The following is a 20677-nucleotide window of genomic DNA, read 5'->3' on the forward strand; positions in this document are numbered from 1 at the left end:
TCACTTTTCTCAAGAACAAGGGGGTTGAGGTAGAATATATGGTAACAAGTTCAAAGTTATTGAAATCTATACAATAAATTTGGTGTAAATGATTGTCGAAACCACAAACATGTTATTTCTGTTCCAATAAATCTAGCTCTCCAGCAATCTTATTCGAAAAAATAAGACGAAAAGTGCAAATTTAGTGTCCATGTGTAACACTGTGGGTTAAGTTCCCATACTACAGATACAAAAATGGCCTTCAGACTTTTCGGATAATTTGTTCGACTGTGGGCTTGTGGGTTTTTAACGCCATTTGTCAGCACAATATGGCCAGTATATCTGGCGGAGGAAGAATTCCGGAAAGCCACGGGAAGAATTATCTGCCTACGGGAAACTTCCGGCAAGATTTCCCACATAACCACTTTAGCAGAGCCAAGACTCAAGGCAACGGTGAGATGCCAGTGATATGTAAATACGAGCACTTTGGACCACTCGGCCACCCAAGGTCTCTAATTTGTTCGAAGTAAAATGATTCTAGAATGGTCAATAGGTAGTTGCAAGTATAAACTAGTGTCTACATTTTCTGCTTAAACATATATGAAATGAATGACGTAAAATTTCACGCCACATTATATGACGCTCATTAAGTATTGAAGAAATTCAACAGAGTATTCTGCACGAGATATAAAATTTCTAAAATATTTGACATCTTACCTTGTTTCCGATCAATATTTGTTTGGATATGACATTTTTTTCTGTAATCGCATCGATTGTCTGTAATCTTACTGATTTGTGTCTCGCGAATGACGTTTAAGCGAGACACATACATGTTGTGATGATGTCCACGTTGTTGTCAAATGCAGTATCTCTGAAATTTTGGTTACGTTCTCTGAAACTTTCTCATTGATAGCCACGAAACGTTTTGGGTACGTTTAGCAATGAAAGATTAATCATCACAACCAAAGGAAGGTCGCATTGAACTATATTAACTCTCTGGCAATAACTTAAAATTAATTTAATTTGCTCGTGTTTTTCAAACACTTAAGCAATTATCAAACTAGACGTTTAATCTGGTGGACTTGTTCGTGCAGTCTTTAAAATCTGGAAATGCAATTTCGTCCCTTGCTATGCTTTTGTTTTAGACTTTTTGATGCAGCAGCGAAAGCCAAAAAATGTATTCCGCTTAATTCTTGTTATCACTGTCTTTAGTTGTTTACAAACGACATCATGAAAAAATTTCTTTCATATAGTATGCATTAAAATCACCATGAAAAGCTCAAGGCGTATGTAGTGGTTGAGCAGGCTACAGCATGTAGACCGACTTTCAGCTATGTACTATTTCTGCAATTCGTCTTAAACATTTTATTTGGATTTATAACTAGTGGTCATTTTGCAGAGAGTTCTTTCATTTATTATTTACAGTCAACACAATGTATTAAAAGTATGATCCAGACAAGACAAGTACGTGACCAATGAAGGTCAGTAACCGTGTGATTCCTACCAGGTTGTGCCAATTTATAGTCACTACTCCCCGGTAACAAATTTACGTTACGAGCGACTTGACCTTTCGAGAGTGAATTTACTATTCGTTCGCGTGGAGGAAGCAAAGACGTAAACTGACAGAAGCTTGTATAAGAGGGACATTGCTTAGCTATGATTCAGTCGGTTGGAATTCATTGTCTTTGTGCGGAGATCATTTGCCTTGGTATTTTGGAAACATCTTTAGTTTGTTACATTTTCGAAATGGAGTTATTCATTTTGTGTGCATTACTTTATATCTATGTAATTATTGTATACTCAGAGGAATTATTTCATCCCAATTATACAGAGAGAGAGAGAGAGAGAGAGAGAGATTATGGCGAATGGCAGTGCTTTCAAGTGCACTTGCTCCAGCAAAGAATTTGCCATGGGTTCATCAAGATTAATGCACACAAAAAATATCAGTGAGTCCTTGTGGAATGCAATTACAAAAAGAGACAACAATAAACTCTAAAGAAAGCGTTTAATTTATTACGCACGTTGCCATAACTATGTCTAATGAAAGTATTGCTTGAAAATTTTAGACGTCGGGCCTAAATGGTTTGATCTCCTAAAATAGACTGGTCTTTAAAAAGGGGGCAATTTATCATCGGATTTCAAAGTTCAAACTAATTCGACATGACAACTTTATGCATCATATCTTTGCAAAACAAAGATTTTACAGGAATTGAAGTTGCATCAAACTAATACAGTCCCTGCTCACTTATACAGTCTAAATGATTTCAAAGAAGGTCCTCTTTTGACGGAGTTTAAATGGACTCAAAGATCCTCTTTTGACGGAGTTTAAATGGATTCAAAGAAGAATAAGTCATCACATAAACACGTGATTTGATGTTATATATTGACAGGATTGTAATTTGTACAATATATCAAACAAAAGCTATTAACGTCTTTAATTTTGGATATAATAAAATACCATTTTGCCGTGCTTTCCTGCTCATTGACTTTTGCTAAAATATCGACGTTATTCAAATTCATTTTCACTTTAATGTTTATTGTTTTGTGCTTTTTCTATAAAACAAGTATCTTCATTACATTTTTCGTTCAGTCGTTCAAATTAATGACGTTAAGATGCAAACTTATCTTTAATTAAATCGAATTTATTTCTTCTCGCTACAAATTCTGGGTACCGTTGTTGGTCATAATCACGTTGCATGAATTGTTAAATCCTCGACATGCCAAACATTTACGCGTAATTCCTACGAATCAGAAACCAGTCTCATACCTTTTCTGTAGCTGGCGTGCTACGTCCTGATGTCATGGCCGCCATGGACCCTGATCTAACGAGTCTTCAAAATAACACGTTAAAAAAAGTGTATTTATATTAAACGAAACGACCTTCTTAAACTAGACACGAATCACTGCTTAAAGAGTTTTAAACCCTTTAGATGGGGCCACCTGTTAATAGTCGAAGTTTTTCTAGAAACTGTTTATACACATTCTCGCAACAATGAGAATGTAAAGAGAAAGAAGCGTATAATTTAAAGTCCTTTTCAAACTCGCACGTACTATCTTACATAATAAAACAAACGGCCAGACGACGACAAAAAACGTATAGCTGAGATAAATATGTGGAACAAAGGCAAAGATAGCAATACAATATCTATTCACGTTTTTGTTTGCAAATGCCGGGTAATCAGGTTTAAACCGCGGCGTCAACTTCTAGAGTTGATTAAACATTAACAGAATATGTTAAGACAACACTTACATGATTCGAGGTCAATTTAAACCTTTCTCCCACTCTGTAAAGCATTGTGATTTAGTCATTGCTAACACAAAGGTTGATTTACTTTTTCTAAAGATTGTATGTATGTATGTATGTATGTATGTATGTATGTATGTGTGTGTGTGTATCAATTTATGTATGTGTGTATGTATGTGTGTGTGTATGTATGTATGTATGCGTGTGTGTGTGCGTGCGTGCTTGTGTGTGTGTGACGCATTTGTAACTTTGTAGAGAATGCATATATACTAGTGTACAAAGGATATAAGTGCATTCGCAATTTTGAGGAGAATTCTACGGATCATATCTAGAATGCATGTCGATAGTTGCCATTCGGACCAACTCGATGTGTATGAAAGAAGGACGACCAATGTGTTGCGAATGCATCGAACTATTGTTTCTTTCGCAACTTCTCGATCAATCATAAGGTTAATCCAATTGTATAAATATCCGAAGTGGTACGAATGGTTGGACCACTCCGGTGGCCTAGATGGTTAGAGCGTCCGCGTCTGATCCAAGAGGTTGCTGGTTTGAACCCTATCCGAGTCATACCAAAGATTATTAAAAATGGCACTAGCAGGATAATGTGACTGGGTGAGACATGAACCTACGTGTCTGCGACAGGATGCCCCAGTGTCTGTTCATCACTATGAACTGCAACACTGCAGACATCGTAGCGATATGACTGAAAAATTGTCAAAGTTGAGTTCAAAATCCAAATGACATACACACGGTATTGTTTTGCTAAGCCATTTCCGAAGAACAAAACGTATGATTTTTTGGGGTAAATTACTGCTCCGACATACATCCGAGGCATATGTTTGTCTCGCAGAAATACCTGGGGACTATCCTATTGTGGCAAATGATTGCATTAGAATGTACGTGAACCACGTGAATAATGCTCTTTAATATTATAAACTTAGAATATCCATTGGAATGCTTTTGCAATCTCGTATATCTTCCAGCTGTAGCAGAAAATTTGATCTGCTTTATGAGAAAATATAGAACTAATATTAGACTGATTCATTCTTGTAGTTCAACAACAGCTTCAAATTTCTGCACGAAGTGTGAAATTAACAACGCTTGTGCAGTTGCTTTTAAAAATAATGAAAATCTTTTACATGAGGATTTTTGTGGATGTGATATCCCGTGTTTGCGTGCCTTGAGTGGATGTGATATCTTGTGTTTGCGTGCCTTGAGTGGATGTGATATCCTGTATTTGCGTCCCATGAGTGGATACCAGTAATATTGGTATATCAAATTGTGATCCGCCCTTGGCGCAATAATACGCACATATAACCATTCCTGAAACTGTGTGCTGTTGATTCTAGGCTTATAAATCAATGATTAATATCCACTGATTAATCTTTAGCGACGTACAAAAATAACGAAAAAGCATTAATAATCCCCGTTTTCTACAATTTCAATATCTGTCTGTCTGTCTCTCTCTTTCTTTCTCTCCTCTCTCTCTCTCTCTCTCTCTCTCTCTCTCTCTCTCTCTCTCTCTATATATATATATATATATATATATATATATATATATATATATATATATATATATACTGCGAACGGTTAGTGAACACAGAGACAAAAGGAATTTTAATGTTTGCCAAGATGCAGACACGTGAAAGTCGTTGCGTGTCGGTGATTTATAACTTCTCTTACTCCCCTCCTCTGGGATATTTGGTGGTAGCCTCAGACACGTTCAATGTAATTTTGGTAGGTCGTTCTGGATGCATCAATGTTTGTCTTCTCTCATCATTATTGTGGAGAAGGGAATCGTCTCAGCATGTTCTGTGATTAGCACAAAACGGTACAATATCACAAGTGACTGGCAAGGAGAATTGTTTTGTTACGGGCAAAAAAATAAGGAATTACGCGAATATAAATACAACTTATTGTTATATGTCAGTTCAATACTTTTTTAAAGAGCGCATACGCTTATTTAAAAAAAAAATAAAAAAAAAAAAACGAAACGCAGAAGGACAGTATCATTTGCTACTCGGAAGCAGAAAGACAGTAAAGATTCCCTCCGCGAACAAACTATGGCACTAACATTCGTTACGCGGACACACAAAGGCATTAACTTTGGTTACGCGGACTCACAAGGTCTGTAACATTCGTTAAGCCGACATACAAGGGCACTAACGTTCGTCACGCGGACACACAAAGGCAGTAACATTCGCCACTCGCACTCACAAGGGCAATAATATTCGATACATGGACATATAAAAACAGTGTGATTCCGCACGCAAGCACACAAGGGCAGTAATATGTTCCACGTGAACACACAAAGGCAGCAACAACATTCGCTACGCGGACACACAAGGGCAGTAACATTCGCAACGCGGACAATTTATCTTTGCGAGGCACGATGCTATTGATGCCTATATTGTATGCGTTATCGCAAACCACCACGCTGTTCAAACGTCTGTATTATATTAGGACCGAAAGGAAACTATATAGCACAATTATTCTGTCATTTATAGCGATAAAACTATTCACTACATATCTATAAACTCGGCAATTATCATTACTCCATGAAAGTCATTTGATATTAAGATTGTTTCTTGCTTGTGAAATGTTGAAGTATTTAAAGTTTTGTACAACTAGATATTTTTACATAGCTAAGAGTACAAGCGATCTGAAGTCACTTCAAAATGTAAAAGACGATCGGTGTATTCTTGCGCCACTCTTAGCCGAATATCTATCCGAAAGTAAGGATCATTACTGAGACAACATTCTGCTTGGACAACTTGTGGCAGATTGTGAGTAGCTCAAAATTTCCAAAGGTTTCGCATAGTCTTTGTAAACTTGATCCCATCCTTCACAGGAATGCTATTGATAATAGCAAAACTGCATGTTTCTTCTGATTATTTTTAAGGATACAGATGTTGCAACTACGCCGTTTTATATCAAATCTCTCCCAGAGTTCATAGTGCCAGGTAAAATGTCACGTCATATTAATGATGTTATAATGTAAGTATCATTTTAAGCAGCTTAGTGGGCATATATTTTACACAAGTCGGCTCCATGTCGATGGTTTGTGCTATTTCCAAGGACCTCAAGGCAATAGCCTAGGCAATAGTCTTTGTTCTTAAGGGCGCTACTACCACAAATAATTTGTCTCTAATCAACCAATGACCACATATTCACAAGATTCAAACTGGGATGTTTTTCATTCTTCCCATTCGCATGATTTATTATTATTATGCTTTCTAAGCTGTAGATCGGTATTTCACGTCAAGTGCATCAAAACACGACCCAGACACAGAATTATTTAAATCTCAAATGACTAAACACTTTTACGTGAGAATATCACAACAATTCTTTCTATTAAAAAATTATGGCGTGTCCATTTTTACAAAACAAATCCATGCTGTGAATACTATATATTATGCCGTTTGCTGACAGTGATTGGCGAATTGCTCGAGTTGAGAAATACCTTCCCAACACCTAATCGCTATGATTAAATAAACAATCCCCAAATTCAATAAAAAGTATAAACGGAGATGTGAATACAAATAGCACATACATGAGGTATGTTACACTGTTTTCTCAGCGAAAATGTCCGCACCGTTGGGACGGTTCAATGATGGTTACGTATATACCAATATATTTTGCTTCGGATGCAATACAAATATGGAAAATGGAGGTGAGACCTGGTACCAGGTGCCATACATGTTTCACAGCAATAAAAAAATCGTAATCTGTGTATTTTATGATGCTGGAATGTAGGACTTAAATTTTGCATGAAAGTGATGCCATCGCATTCTAAAATGAGGCAGTTTCCAGATAGTATATATTTCCAGATATGTATTCTATTAAATGTGCACAGTAGAACAGTCTCGGGGGTCTGAGTTCTTCGGAGCTTTCCCGGGTTCTTTCTCCACTAGTTATAATGGCCACCATGTATAGACAATCTTGAGCTGGAAAATGGCGTTAAACCAAAAACAACAACTATTGGGCATTCATTTATTATAATACTAGATATCAATCAGAACATCACTCGGCTATTTCCGGCTATTTCCGTTAAGTCTAGATATAACCCCTCCATGTTGTGCCATGTTGACAAGAGTAACTCGTAACAGAGGATCGCTCCGGTGACCTAGTCTCCAGTGGCTTAGTGGTTAGAACGTCCACCTCGAATGCGGGAGGTCGCGGGTTTGAACCCCGGCCGATTGATGCCAAAGACATAAACAGCTGCCTCGTTAGGCGCTCAGCATAAAGAGGTTAGTGGGAAAGGTCTTCTGGTGCCAGGATAATGTGACTGCGGTATGATGTCCCAGTGCTAGACACCACTATAAACTGCCACGCTACAGACATCGTAGCGATATGACTGAAAAATTGTTAAAGCTACGTTAAAAATCCAAGTCACACACACACACACACACACACACACACACACACACACACACACACACACACACACACACACACACACTATAGCTCTCAGTGGGGGCGAATTATATTAGAAGCTTCTTTCTACACTTAAAGGAAAAGGTTTAAGACGTATCAATTGATTACATAAAAATTTTAAGCCGTGAATATATTGTTGGTGTTTTGGGTTTAACGCCATTTTGCAGCACATGACAGGCTGGCTATACATGGCGGCCTGGTGGAGAAAGAACCCAGGAACAACCATCTTCACACGGAAAGCTACCAGCAAGCTTCCTCACATGTCAACATTGGCCGAGCCCGAGACTCAAACCCACGCAGACAAATCTGAGAAGGCAGTGATCGGTAAAGGCGAGCGCTTTAGACCACTCGGCCACACTAAATTTGTAATACTTGGCCGAGTAATCTAAAACTCGGCCCCTATAAGCAGGGGATAAAATAACGATGCTCCATTCCGTTTTACGTCGGATCAAACATAGGATGTTCCCTTAATGCCGCAAGCAAACAGTATTGAGCCATAGTCAACTAATCATAAAAGCATTCAAACTGCACAAAAGTTTTCCTGACATAATATTAACATGTTCATAAACTGTGAAGGCCAAAAGATGCGAAGGAAGCCCATGCGATTTATTAGTATATTTTGTTCTAAAAACAATATGAAAACTATAGGTTATTAATTTTCAAAGATATTTATGTGGTTAACTAAATCCAGGTTATTTATTAAAAATGTAGAATATGTAAACACTGAATCATGCGTATGAAGATGTATGCTAAAGGAAATTTACTTTCTTTCCAGATTAAAAGTTACCTTTAATTTATCCTGACAAGTAAAACACGGGCGTAACTGTTATTGAAAACATAACCGAACACCATTTCAATTCATACAACATTGAATGCTTACAAAATATATATATATATATATATATATATATATATATATATATATATATATATATATATATATATATATATATATATATATATTGGCCGATGCTTAATTGCATGTAGACATTACTGTTGCACAACTGATTGGTTAATTTATTTCGATCAGAGGATCCGATTTATATTCGTTACTATCGGCTTTCAAATACTTATCAAGATAACACATGCGTAAAATGTTTCCTTCTTTAGGTCCTTGTAAATCGTATGTGTATTGTCCCATCTCTCTCTCTCTCTCTCTCTCTCTCACACACACACACACACACACACAAACACACACATATGTATGTCCTGTATTTCTAGCATGCACTAGCTTTCAAAGAGTTACGGTATTAATTTTTGTCTTATTCACACTATTTGCACAGATGCTTAAAAACTGCAGACAAATACATTATCGATTGATCTGCACATATCGAACCTGTGGTATTCTTTTATAGCAAGTAAATTAAAAGCTACCAGGCCGAGTCGCTGTGCCCATTTTACCTATCCATTTAAATCATCAATATCAATGAAGTTAAACAATAACGCAGATTAAAATTGACAAAGGCACGAGAATAAAAAAAAAAAATATGTTCATCATTTTCTTGTAGAATTGCCAGCATATCTGATTAATCAATATATTGCAAAGTATATTCGTTCAATAAATATATCGTAATGATGCATTTAGTCATTTACAGTGTGATCAATCTGAATAAATTCCCATACATATCTCTGTCTCTCTGCCATTTTGTCTAAATAGATAGACGGACAGACAGACATCAGATAGATAGATAGATAGAGAGACCGACAGACAGACAGGTAGATAGATAGATAGATAGATAAACAAACAGATCTGCATATATATATATATATATATATATATATATATATATATATATATATATATATATATATATATATATATATATATATAGATAGATAGATAGATAGATAGATAGATCGCCAGACAGATAAAAAGATAAATGCATGGATAGATTCAGAAGAACGGAATTTTCGGTAAGTTTGCTTAACATTTTGTGACGATTAGTACCATATTGTTAAGAATTGATAGTTGAGTCAATATTTTAATAGTATTATTTCCAGTTTACCAAGTACATGCTATCAAAGTGAACGAAACTGAGATATACGAAAAATGCGATATCGTTAATGAAAATTAACTTACCTCCAAAGAGCGAACCTATATCCAGGCAGAATGTTTTAACTGATCGACTGGCAAATAGATCAGCTTATTTCAGTTACCCTTGTCACTCGACCGTCCTGTTTATAGCGCCCGACTCCGTCACTCTACTTGTACACACCACGTGCACCAAACAAAGAATTTATCTCTGTTGCCGCCTCTTACCCGGAGAAAAGTAACTAGTAAAATCACTGGGGAAAACTGGTATGATGTACTTTATGCTGTATAATACAGAAGTATATCCATCCATATGCACGTACGGCGTACGCACATACCTACCTACAAAACTACATACATACATACATACATACATACATACCTTCCAGTTGTATATTTCCTAGAGATTACTATATGATTGTATGTATTTATATATTTCATCTTGTAAATGCATTAGTTGACGATGTATTTCTCTTGTTTACGTTCTGGGTTCTATGCCGTGTCTCATAATCTTATGATATGTATAATCCGCATTTTTATTAACCTGATGTAATCTTTGCTGAAGAGGTAATTAAGTCAGTTAGACAGTCATAGATAAACGCACTCACGCACGCACGCATACATGTATATAAAGTTAATGTTAAGCATAGTATATAGACGTACTAACGTTTTTGAAGTATAACCATCATCAAGCAAATGTTGCAAGATCAGTGCCATGCTAAGCCACATGCTAGTCAGCTCTGACGAGAAATTTGTATAATTGCAGGTATTGAGATATTTCGTTTCGTCATTACGGTAGCTGACACAGTACTACTGTTGTATTTTTGTCATTTATCTGTTGTATTTCATGATCTTGTGATATCCTGAATTTTATTAATCTGCTGTAATCCCTGCTGAAAAGGAAATAAAGTCATACATACATACATACATACCTTCTAGTTGAAAACAATCGTATATATCATTGATTCCTTCAGAGTTTGAAGGCCCTTACTTGGTTGAAATAAATCACAAAATCTAACTGCAGACCCATTTTTCTTTTGTATTAATTGTTCCATTGTCTAAGATCCAGGTTGAATGGTTAGATAAGATATATTTATTGTATATCAAACCAATACAGAGTTTATGACAATTTCGCGATACAAAAATGAACAATTACTTATGGATATACAGGGTATTGTCCCCTTTTTGTTTTAAACGTTTACGGGATATTGTGATACACTCCGTCTTTCCCTACGTTATCAGAAAACTCCTCCTAAACCGCCAGATGGAATTTCACAAAACTTTGAGGTAATGTTGCTCTTGTGGCAACCATCTGCGAGATCGGGTGTCTTCCATCGCTTCCACCTATGGGAAGGGGGAAGGGGTGTCAACTGTCAAACATAAAATAAAAATTATAATTACAATGACATTTCAAATATTTTATAACGAAACTTTATACATGCAAGTACTGTATAGCAAGAAAACACGTCATATATTTTGTGGATTTTGCATTATGACACCTGTGTTAGTCTGTTGGGTGTGGATGAGTACGATATTCGGTTTTGGGTTGGAATATGCAAAGGACAGTGTGGGCAATTAAAATGTTGAAAAACGTACATACATGCATGTATGCATACATACATACATACATACATACATACATACATACATACATACATACATACATACATTGTCCCGTTTGCATAGTCATCACTATGCCAACACAAAGTAGATGAAATTAAACTACTTGGCTGTGGTTTTATTGGAGTAAACTCGACATAGTGATCACTGTGTGCGTGTCCGTACGTCCGTCAACACCCTAGATTAAGGACGATCTCGGAGTTTTTTTCATTCAGATTCAATGCATACATTTTTATTTTCTAAGTAAAAGTCGGCTCGACCAAACAGGTAGCCTTTTGTATTATTTCATAGGCGACATGAGTTAAGTGAACTGGAAATCTGGGATGATCCAGTTCTAAGCATGGTAAAGGCGGACTAAAGCTTAAAAGTAGATAAACGTCTATTGCACTATTGACAGAAGTTTTGGAGTGGATATACACGTGGATTGAGTAAGTGACTGAAGTTTTAAAGTTGAGAATGTGAATTGCTTAAGGGACTGATGTTTTATAGTGGAGACATGAAATATGAGTCAGGGACTGATGTTTTATAGTGGAGACATGAAATATGAGTCAGGGACTGACGTTTTATAGTAGAGACATGACGTTTGAGTCCGGGACTGGAGTTTTTGAGTGGATACATGAAGTATGAGTCAGTGACTGACGTTTTAGAGTGGATCATGAAATGTGAGCCAAGGACTGACGTTTTAGAGTGGAGGCATGAAGTATGAATCAGGGACGGATGGTTTAGAGTGGAGAAAAAGGAAGTATGAGTCAGGGACTGACGTTTTATAGTGAATATACGAAGTATGAGTCAAGAAAGGACGTTTTAGAGTGGAGACATGAGGTATAAATTAGAGACTGACGTTTTAGAGTGGAGACATGAGGTATAAATTAGAGACTGACGTTTTAGAGTGGAGACATGAAGTATGAGTCAGGGACGGACGGTTTAGAGTGGAGAAAAATGAAGTACGAGTCTTTGAATGAGGGTCTGAGTAGCAGTAGTAATAAATGTAACGATAATAGCGTTCTTTTAGGTACATGCCAGCCCTGTTCTGCAGCCTTGTTTTATGTCGTGTGTGTGTGTTTGTGTGTGTGATTTTAAATTTTAACGTAGCTTTTAACAATTTTTCTGTCATTTTTGCTAGTTTGTCTGCAGTGTGGCAGTTTATAGTGATGTCTAGTACTGGGACATCATGCCGCAGACATGTAGCATCATGTCCCATCCAGTATTATCCTGACACCAGGCCGACCAGTCCTAACACTAACCTCTTAATGCTGAGTGCCTAGCGAGGCAGCTGTTAGTGACATTTCTATAAGTTTATGGCATGACTCGTCTAGGGTTCAAACCCGCGAACTCCCGCATCCGAGGCGGACCCTCTAACCAATTTGGCCATCGGAGCGATTTTATGTCATGTAAGAGGTGATGATAAAGTTTCCAGCGTTAATCTCTATCAAAACAGAAGTGATACCGTTGGCAGTTATGTAATGTTTTTGGTGATGAAGAAGAGTTGGCGGCAATAAACTGTTATGTTGACGGTTTTGGCGACGAAGAAGAGTTGATAGTTGGCGGCAATACAGTGCTATGTTGACGGTTTTGATGATGAAGAAGAGTTGGCGGCAATAAAGTGTTATGTTTACGGTTCGGGTGATGAAGAAGAGATGGCAGTTGGCGGCAATAAAGTGATATTTATCAAGATGGCAACTATTAGTGAAGCGTTTTCATGATCCTATCATGTATGTTCTTTGTTCTTTCTTTCTTTCTTTCTTTCTTTCTTTCTTTCTTCGTCTTCTTCTTCTTCTCTGTGACTTCCCGATAGTCTATTTTGATCTCAGAATCATGAAGGCGATTTAACACTCCCTTATGTCAAACGTACATATAGTGTTCTTGTTAAATAATTAATACTGAAATGTCAATACAAACGTGTTCTTTTTGAGCTTATCAGTATTGTTACACCGTACTGCAGTCCTTATCCAATGTTTGCCTGTAAAGTCAGTCGGAGGTAACCCTTTTAAAATATGCCAAGTGTAATTACCATCTTAATGAGAGAGAGAGAGAGAGAGAGAGAGAGAAACACAAAAGCGTAAAAGATTTCTCTTCGGAAAAGATACCTATCAGTTTCCTTACTTGTCACAATATCTTATTCCACCAAATCTAACATTTAAATGTTTGTGTGAAGATTACAGCTTCCTTTAACCAATACGTTTTTGTCTTTTCTGTTGGTTTCCGGTATAGTCTGACTTCAATTCAATGTTTGACACGTGTCGCTGATTTTCAATATAAGTTCCAGGTAATAATTATTTGTTGCATAAAGTGCACTATTTTGGGATTTTTAAAACAATATTGAGATAAATGAAGAAAATCAGTCCGATATTCTCATAATTTTACCAAACATTTTACTTTGACAACTTGAGTACTGTTGATCTTAGTTCAGCAGTAAACAAATAGCAACAATCGTGTCATTTTATTTTATAAAATATAGAGCTTGCTTCCAGAGCAATCAGTTTGAAAATTTCGTCAGTTCTATGTTATCCGTGTACACAAATTAGCCTCTACAATTAAACTTCTGCGTAATTTTTCTGTCAGCCTGTTTCTCGCCATCTTGTGTAATCGTTATTCGTATTCATAATCAATGTTTGCATTGGAAGTATTATTTGTGACATCCGTCTTTCCATCATTGCTTAATATAATTGACTTAAATTCCATAAGACGTGTTTTGTGATACACAAGTTAATAAATTGCCTTGTAATCACACGGCAACAGCAATACTGAAATATTTGAACTTCACCGCTTAACCTAAACAGTTCAATTAGACGTGGCCTTTGATTAATGACACTGTTTACCAGACTTGTTCTGTGTAAGACGAGATCAAGCGAGAATTAACCGGATGTTAATTGTGTACAGAAGGCACGCAGGCCAAGAATATTAATGACAAAGGGATGAGATGTCCCTACATATCAGTATTTTTGTACGACTGTCCACAAGCTATCCGCAGTTTACATACACGAAGTCGAAATACTGCGAACGACCACGGCATCAAGCATTTTATAGTATGGAAGCGCTGACATGTATCATGTATTTGTATATGGTATAACGGTACCAATTGCTCAAGTCCAGGTGGGCGGGGCTTAAGGTGTAACATTGCATTCAGAAATAAAGAACAACACTAGCTGTGATTCGTGCATTATGTAAGAGTTGTACTTTCTGTAAGGCTTAAAAAAGTTAAGCCTCTTAGCAACACGTGAGATTATGTTAATTCCGATCTAGGTCATATTTTTTAATTTTTTTTAAATGTGGTATACATGGCTGAAACAGTGTCTGTTGTGACTAGATAACTCTTACCCCTGTCTAGTTCAAGCAGAGTTATTTCTCTTAAATGCAATGGAGTACCTGGTTTTGTCCTTGTCAAATTGACAATCTAGCATTGTTCTCTATGATAACGTGTGACATGCATGCTGAGGTAGGATATAAAATATATTTATTTCACAAAACATTAGCATTGAGGTATATGGAAAAACAATTGGTACCATGATACCATATGGGAAGAGGCTAATGAACAAACCATTTTTTTATTGTGGGTATATTTATGGTGTTTCGGTGGGGTATATTTTATTTTTTTAACTAACATTAAAAAGAAATTTACCTCGTCCTATTGAATGCTTTTTAATTTCTTGTAATGTTATTAATAACAGTGTTGAAAGAAAAAGTAATGCATTTGTTTACAAGTACTCTCATTAAAACATGTTGAAATACAAAATAGTAAGCCATATTTACGGTCTTTATATCAATTGATATTAAAAACATATAAAGCTATAATGATTCAATAATAAAACGTGTTTGATTTTTTTTTACAGAATTCAATATTGATTTGCTATGTTGATGGCTTTTAATGGGGCTTTTTCATTGCGTTGACATTGTTTTGAGGCCAGGCTAAAGCTTCTGATCAGCTGGCTACGTTTTTGAGGAATTTCTTATATTTCGTTTATTACGTTAATAAGGAAAACAAAATTATTTTATATGAAAAGAAGAGCATAGCAAGTAATTTCAAACAAAACATATGCAACAGCTGTAAGCCGAAGCTTACAGTCAAACTTGGACTGTATTCAAACGTCAGAGTAATTTTTAATTTGAGGTCAATCCTTCGAATATCTCCAGGCATATTCTTGATCTCACAGAAATAGCCGAGGTGATCCAAATGAAAGTAGCACATAAAAAGAATAGACGTGTCGAATTCAACTTTCTGAAACATACATCGAATAATTTCATCAGGAAATTTTTTAAAATTTTAACTTATAAGATAATAACTGTATTTCCTTCTACATTATCCATAATCCCACTCCGACCCGGTTTGACTTTAAATTGCCACGTTTCAGTATAAAAAGCTTTAAGATTATAAAGGGTTAAGCTAATACTAAAATATCTTGCCTGTCGCTTTCAGAAGTTACCGTGTCCTAAGGTATACATCTGTTTGGACTGCATTATGTTTTCTTTTGTCCTTTCAGAGATCAAATGGGTAATAATTGAGTTATCCAATTTTTGCAATATAAAAACATTTCGTTGAACGTATTTACTTTTTTATAGAAGCCATTACAGAAACGACTACAGACAAATTCAGTTTCATTGGGTTTTCTGTGTGTTCTCTGTGCATGTTCAGGCTTTCTTCTCACAATTTCCATAGGTCAAACAATAGTTGGTGTCTTTCAACCAGAAAAATCGAGTAGTATTGAGTAAACGTCATCACGTGATATATAATGCGATGATGAGCAAACATCACGTGATAGAAATGCCAGGATGAGGAAACATCATCACGTGATAGATAATGCCACGATATACATTTTCGACTCCGCCTCACGAAAATACACAGCTTATCCCACAAAACAACTAAAACTGTCAATAGATTTATCTTTCTCATGCAGTGAGCACAATGTGTTCAAAGGCTTTAATTGAAACGCGACGCTGGCCTAGAACTGCAGACAGTCAGACACGCAGTGCCCTCTTCTTTCCCAATGCAACATCGAAAGTACACATTAAAGTGGGAGCCAGTTTCCAAAACACATAGAAAAGTCCAATTTAATGATCAATATATTGAAAGAATACATTTAAAACAAAGCAAAAATGAAATTTGAAAAAATACTTAAACAAACAAAACAAATAAACCAAACCATTGTTAATAGTTCCTGCATTTTCTATAGTCTGTATTTCAACAAACGGTTTAAAAGTCCGTAACCGCGTCCAGTATCTTAGTAGTTTTGAATAAATGAATACTCATGACCCACAATTAGTATTTTCATCCATCCGAATGGCTACACTAACTAATGATTATTCATCCGTAATGCCTATTTTGGGAATTCATTAATTTTTATCTTTTATCTTTATTTTAGCAAATTTTATTTTGGTAACTAGGCATGTTCTACTTCTGCCATATTTTTTAATGATTCAGCATCCCATGTCTATCTTTCCTGGCCCCTCCCACCCCCACCCCCAACCAAGCTCCCAAGTACGACCTAGTGACTTATGCTAGGAAACTGAAATGATGACCTTAAAAGAGAGAATGACCGTATTATATATATATATATATATATATATATATATATATATATATATATATATATATATATATATATATATATATATATATATATATATTAGACCTTACTAGGCAATATTCCTTCGTTCATTTTTTATATTTATTATTTCTAATCGATATCAAAGCGTGAATATGTTTGCTATAACAAAACAAAGACTTAACCTTGATTGGAAAAAGAAGCGAAGGGGACGTCCATTGATTATGTCAACAACTTTTATGCAATTTTTACCCCCCCTCCCCCTTGTCGACAAATGTCAAACTTTCAGTGACCCCCCTAATAAAATTTTACCCCCCCCCCCCAACTAACAATATTTTATACGGCTGGCTTTTATGCTAAAAATAGAATTATTGAAATTAAAAGGTCTACAAATAAATTTTAATACATTTTTTATACTTGTTTAACAGATTTCAAATTGACTATAACACTTTGAATTCATGAAAAAATCGAGAGTTTATATTCTAGCTTCTATCATCTTTCCATGGGGAAGCCAAATGTTCCTCACTTGTTATAATGGGCATAGTGGCTGATTCATTAATTTCTTGTGGAACCGATACACCCGACAAGTCAACATCATCTTCATCTAACCATTCTGCGCTTAACATCTCTCCATGAGCAATAATTGCCATCAGCTCTCTCTGTCCTTTGGCAGCCACTCGTATTGGCAGAATTCTTTGCAGTTGAGGAGCATGTGGTAATTGCCTAGGCTCAAGATCGCGTTGTCGGTGCTGCTGAACATGCTTCTTCAACATGACTTGTGAAGCAACATAGAGGTGACAGATTTTGCAGATCCGTTCAAGCAACGACAACTGAATGGAAGGACAATTTAGATCATATGGAAGAATTCTGAATGCCTTTGCCGATCGAGGTAGCATATTATCAACTTTCAAAGACTGACTGAAGAAAAGAGATGGAAATCTGTGCAAGTCGCTCTCAGATGCATCTGGTGCTTTAAGGCCTTCACTAGTTTGGCAGACTGGAATTAGTGGTGGAATGAATCTATCGGCGATAATCTCAAAGTACGAGCTTCGAATCGGTTGGCAACAATTTACATCATGGCATTTTACAATTTGTAAAAAGTATTGACTTGTTCTTACATGGTTTTTGCACCAATCTTGATCCTTAGTTAGCAAATTTTCTGCCTCAAGCTCAGACACTTCAGGCACAATGTAATCTGCCACTGTTGGAAAATTATCTATAGTTACTTGCGTCCATACTTCTGACAATGTTTCGCCTGCATATTTGAAATTTGATTTTTTCAATTCTTCATCACTTGTTCGACCTTGTGAGTTAAGTTGGCTTCCAAAATGCTCATGTGGTAAAATTAGGCCTGACATTTCTCGACTCAAAGGAACCATTCGCCTTTCTACTCGATTGAATGCACTCCTCCGGGCGCATTAGTTGCAACGAACAACGCATCGAGGTTCTGCTTCACAAAATGATGAATTGCCACATCAATAACTTTCTGATACTTCCGATTTTCATCCGGTCCACCATCCACAGACATAATAAGAAGAGGTTTGACCAACCGACTAATTTCCTATTTTTTGATTTATTAAATTTATTGTAAAAAATAACATTGTTGACATCAATTTATCTTTAACTTCCCCCTCCCCCATGTCAACAATTGTCAAACTTCTTCAACCCCCCCCCCCCCATTTTGATGACATAATTAATGGACGACCCCAAAGTTGATTGTATTACAATGCACATGTATGTTTTCATCTTTTGGATGCGTCAGAATGTGTTAGTAATACAATTCCGTCTTTACCTACCGTTCGTTTTTATCTTGGAAACAATACATAATTTTTTCTTTAGGAAATAACTATTCAATAGGTTATTCCGTTGTCCAAGATATACAAAAGCGACATCACTGGAAATAACGACCAATAACAGGCTGCCACTGTCCAAGACATAAAAAAGTTACGTGACTGGAAATAACTACCCAGTACCGGCTGTTCCACTGTCCAAGACATACAGAAGTTACGTGACTGGAATTAACTACCCATTACCGGCTGTTCCACTATCCAAGACATAAAGAAGTTACATCACTGGAAATAATACATCTTTATTGCTGGATTCCTAAACAGATCTCTCTCTCTCTCTCTCTCTCTCTCTCTCTCTCTCTCTCTCTCTCTCTCAGCGTAAAAAAACATCACCCAAACATAACCACCAGGAAAATTATTGTCTGGATTTTTTATATTAGGAATTACCACACGTGTAGTGGTCCTGCACAAATCGTCAGAAAAGTTACAAAATAGATAAAAATGCAAGTATGTGGTCTGCTTGCAGTTTTACCGTTGAGTTTATATGTGTTTGGAAGTTGAAATAAATTCACGGAATCTCAAGATACTTTTACGAAAATTACATGAACAGAATGCAAATCAAGCTTTCTGTTAATATTTGTGATTTATAAGTCGATTTTGCCTCAGTGTGACATGATAAAAAATGGTAAATATTGGTGATCACATAGGAGAAAGTGCCAGGTTGCCCCTCGTCCCAGTAAAATGGGTAGGGTATCGTCTACTAGTGACCTTATCTATTAATGTTGTACATTGTTTAATGAAGGCAAAACCATGTTTTTCTTTTCATAACTCCCATTTCATATTTGTAAATTAATTGGCATGACTGTCGTTTCGTACAAGAAAGTGTCTCTAAATCTGACCAGGTTGCATAAAAATAAGGCAATCAGAGATAATGCCGAGCACTGTTTCATCTTTTTGTCTTTATTTTGTGGCATCAAAAAGGAGCCTGTTATCATGGTAAGCGGTCGAAGGGAGGTAATCCTATTGTCCTTTGGTGAAGGATAATTCATGCGGCCTTGAACTTGAGTAGAGAGAACTCACTGCACTTTCATTGATGTACGTTAGTGACCGGTTAGAATTTCTGAAAGAACAACGCGAAAGGTCGTCTTTATTGCAACAGCTTTAGAGGTTACTCTTTCCAAACTATGGCACAGTATCCGCTATTTCGTCACCCCAGTGATAACGAACCCGAGGAATCACGAGGAAAATGGAAGTAAGTGGCTGCAAACACCCACAGGAATTTGGTCCATAATGGGAGGGGTTGGTGGTGGAGTGGAGGATAGAGGCCTTTGTGCTACAAAACCTGCACAGGGTCCAAAATTACTTATACATATAAACAACGCAATAAATAAGACGGGAATTTCGTTGATTTGAAAGGATCTTGCTAATATTATATTTGGGTGGGGTGGGGTGGGGTGGGTTTGTTTTTGACCTAATGTATGCAGAAAGGGAGAAAATTCAGTTTATAAGTTTGGTTATGGCCTTTTTCAAAGTATGGACTATTAATTTCCTAATTATAAATATTTTCAGGGTTTTTTTTCCCATTATGATCATGAAGTTTGATAAGATGCTCAACCTGTGATTCCATATCACACACCTAAAATTTCCATATCACACACCTACATTTCTGTATCACACACTTAACACTTTTTTTAATCACACAGGAAGCTTGGAACTATTACGACTTGAAATATTCAGTAATATTCCACTTAAAAAGTATCAGGAATGATTTATTGCTATACTTTTTAAATTCTTTAAAAATGTCACGTTTATAATTTTAATAAATGCAGTCATATTCGGTGAAAATGGTCGCTTTTGCCGCTGGTGATGATGGGAGAGTACCATAAGTGGCATTGAGCATTATATGTGTATTTCAGGGTAAGTAGGTCAAGAAATTAGAGTTGAGGTGGACAACAATATTTTGGACAGACTGTTTGACAAAGAGTTCTCAGATGAAGCTGGTATGTTGAGTGACATCAGTCATGAGAGAGAACAT

At 36.4% G+C, this 20677-nt stretch overlaps 2 protein-coding genes across 3 annotated transcripts in view; one reads left to right on the top strand and one right to left on the bottom strand.

Annotated features, from left to right (window-relative positions):
* LOC149791260 (sperm microtubule associated protein 1-like) overlaps window positions 1-9899 on the bottom strand; it is a 93267-nt gene extending 83368 nt beyond the window's left edge. For both annotated transcript variants that reach the window (XM_089969755.1, XM_089969758.1), the window contains exon 1: window positions 9744-9899. The gene's annotated coding sequence lies outside the window, so the exon portion shown is untranslated. The remainder of the gene's footprint in view (window positions 1-9743) is intronic.
* Window positions 9900-19722: 9823 nt separating this feature from the next.
* LOC149791261 (uridine phosphorylase 2-like) overlaps window positions 19723-20677 on the top strand; it is a 46606-nt gene continuing 45651 nt past the window's right edge. The window contains exon 1 of the mRNA XM_089969760.1: window positions 19723-19894. Within this exon, the coding sequence (XP_089825886.1) occupies window positions 19827-19894 (68 nt within the window). The 5' untranslated portion in view covers window positions 19723-19826. The remainder of the gene's footprint in view (window positions 19895-20677) is intronic.

Source organism: Sinohyriopsis cumingii, chromosome 9 (genome assembly GCF_028554795.1).
Source record: "Sinohyriopsis cumingii isolate HCF-2022 chromosome 9, ASM2855479v2, whole genome shotgun sequence".
In the NCBI taxonomy this organism is placed as follows: Eukaryota; Metazoa; Mollusca; class Bivalvia; order Unionida; family Unionidae; genus Sinohyriopsis; species Sinohyriopsis cumingii.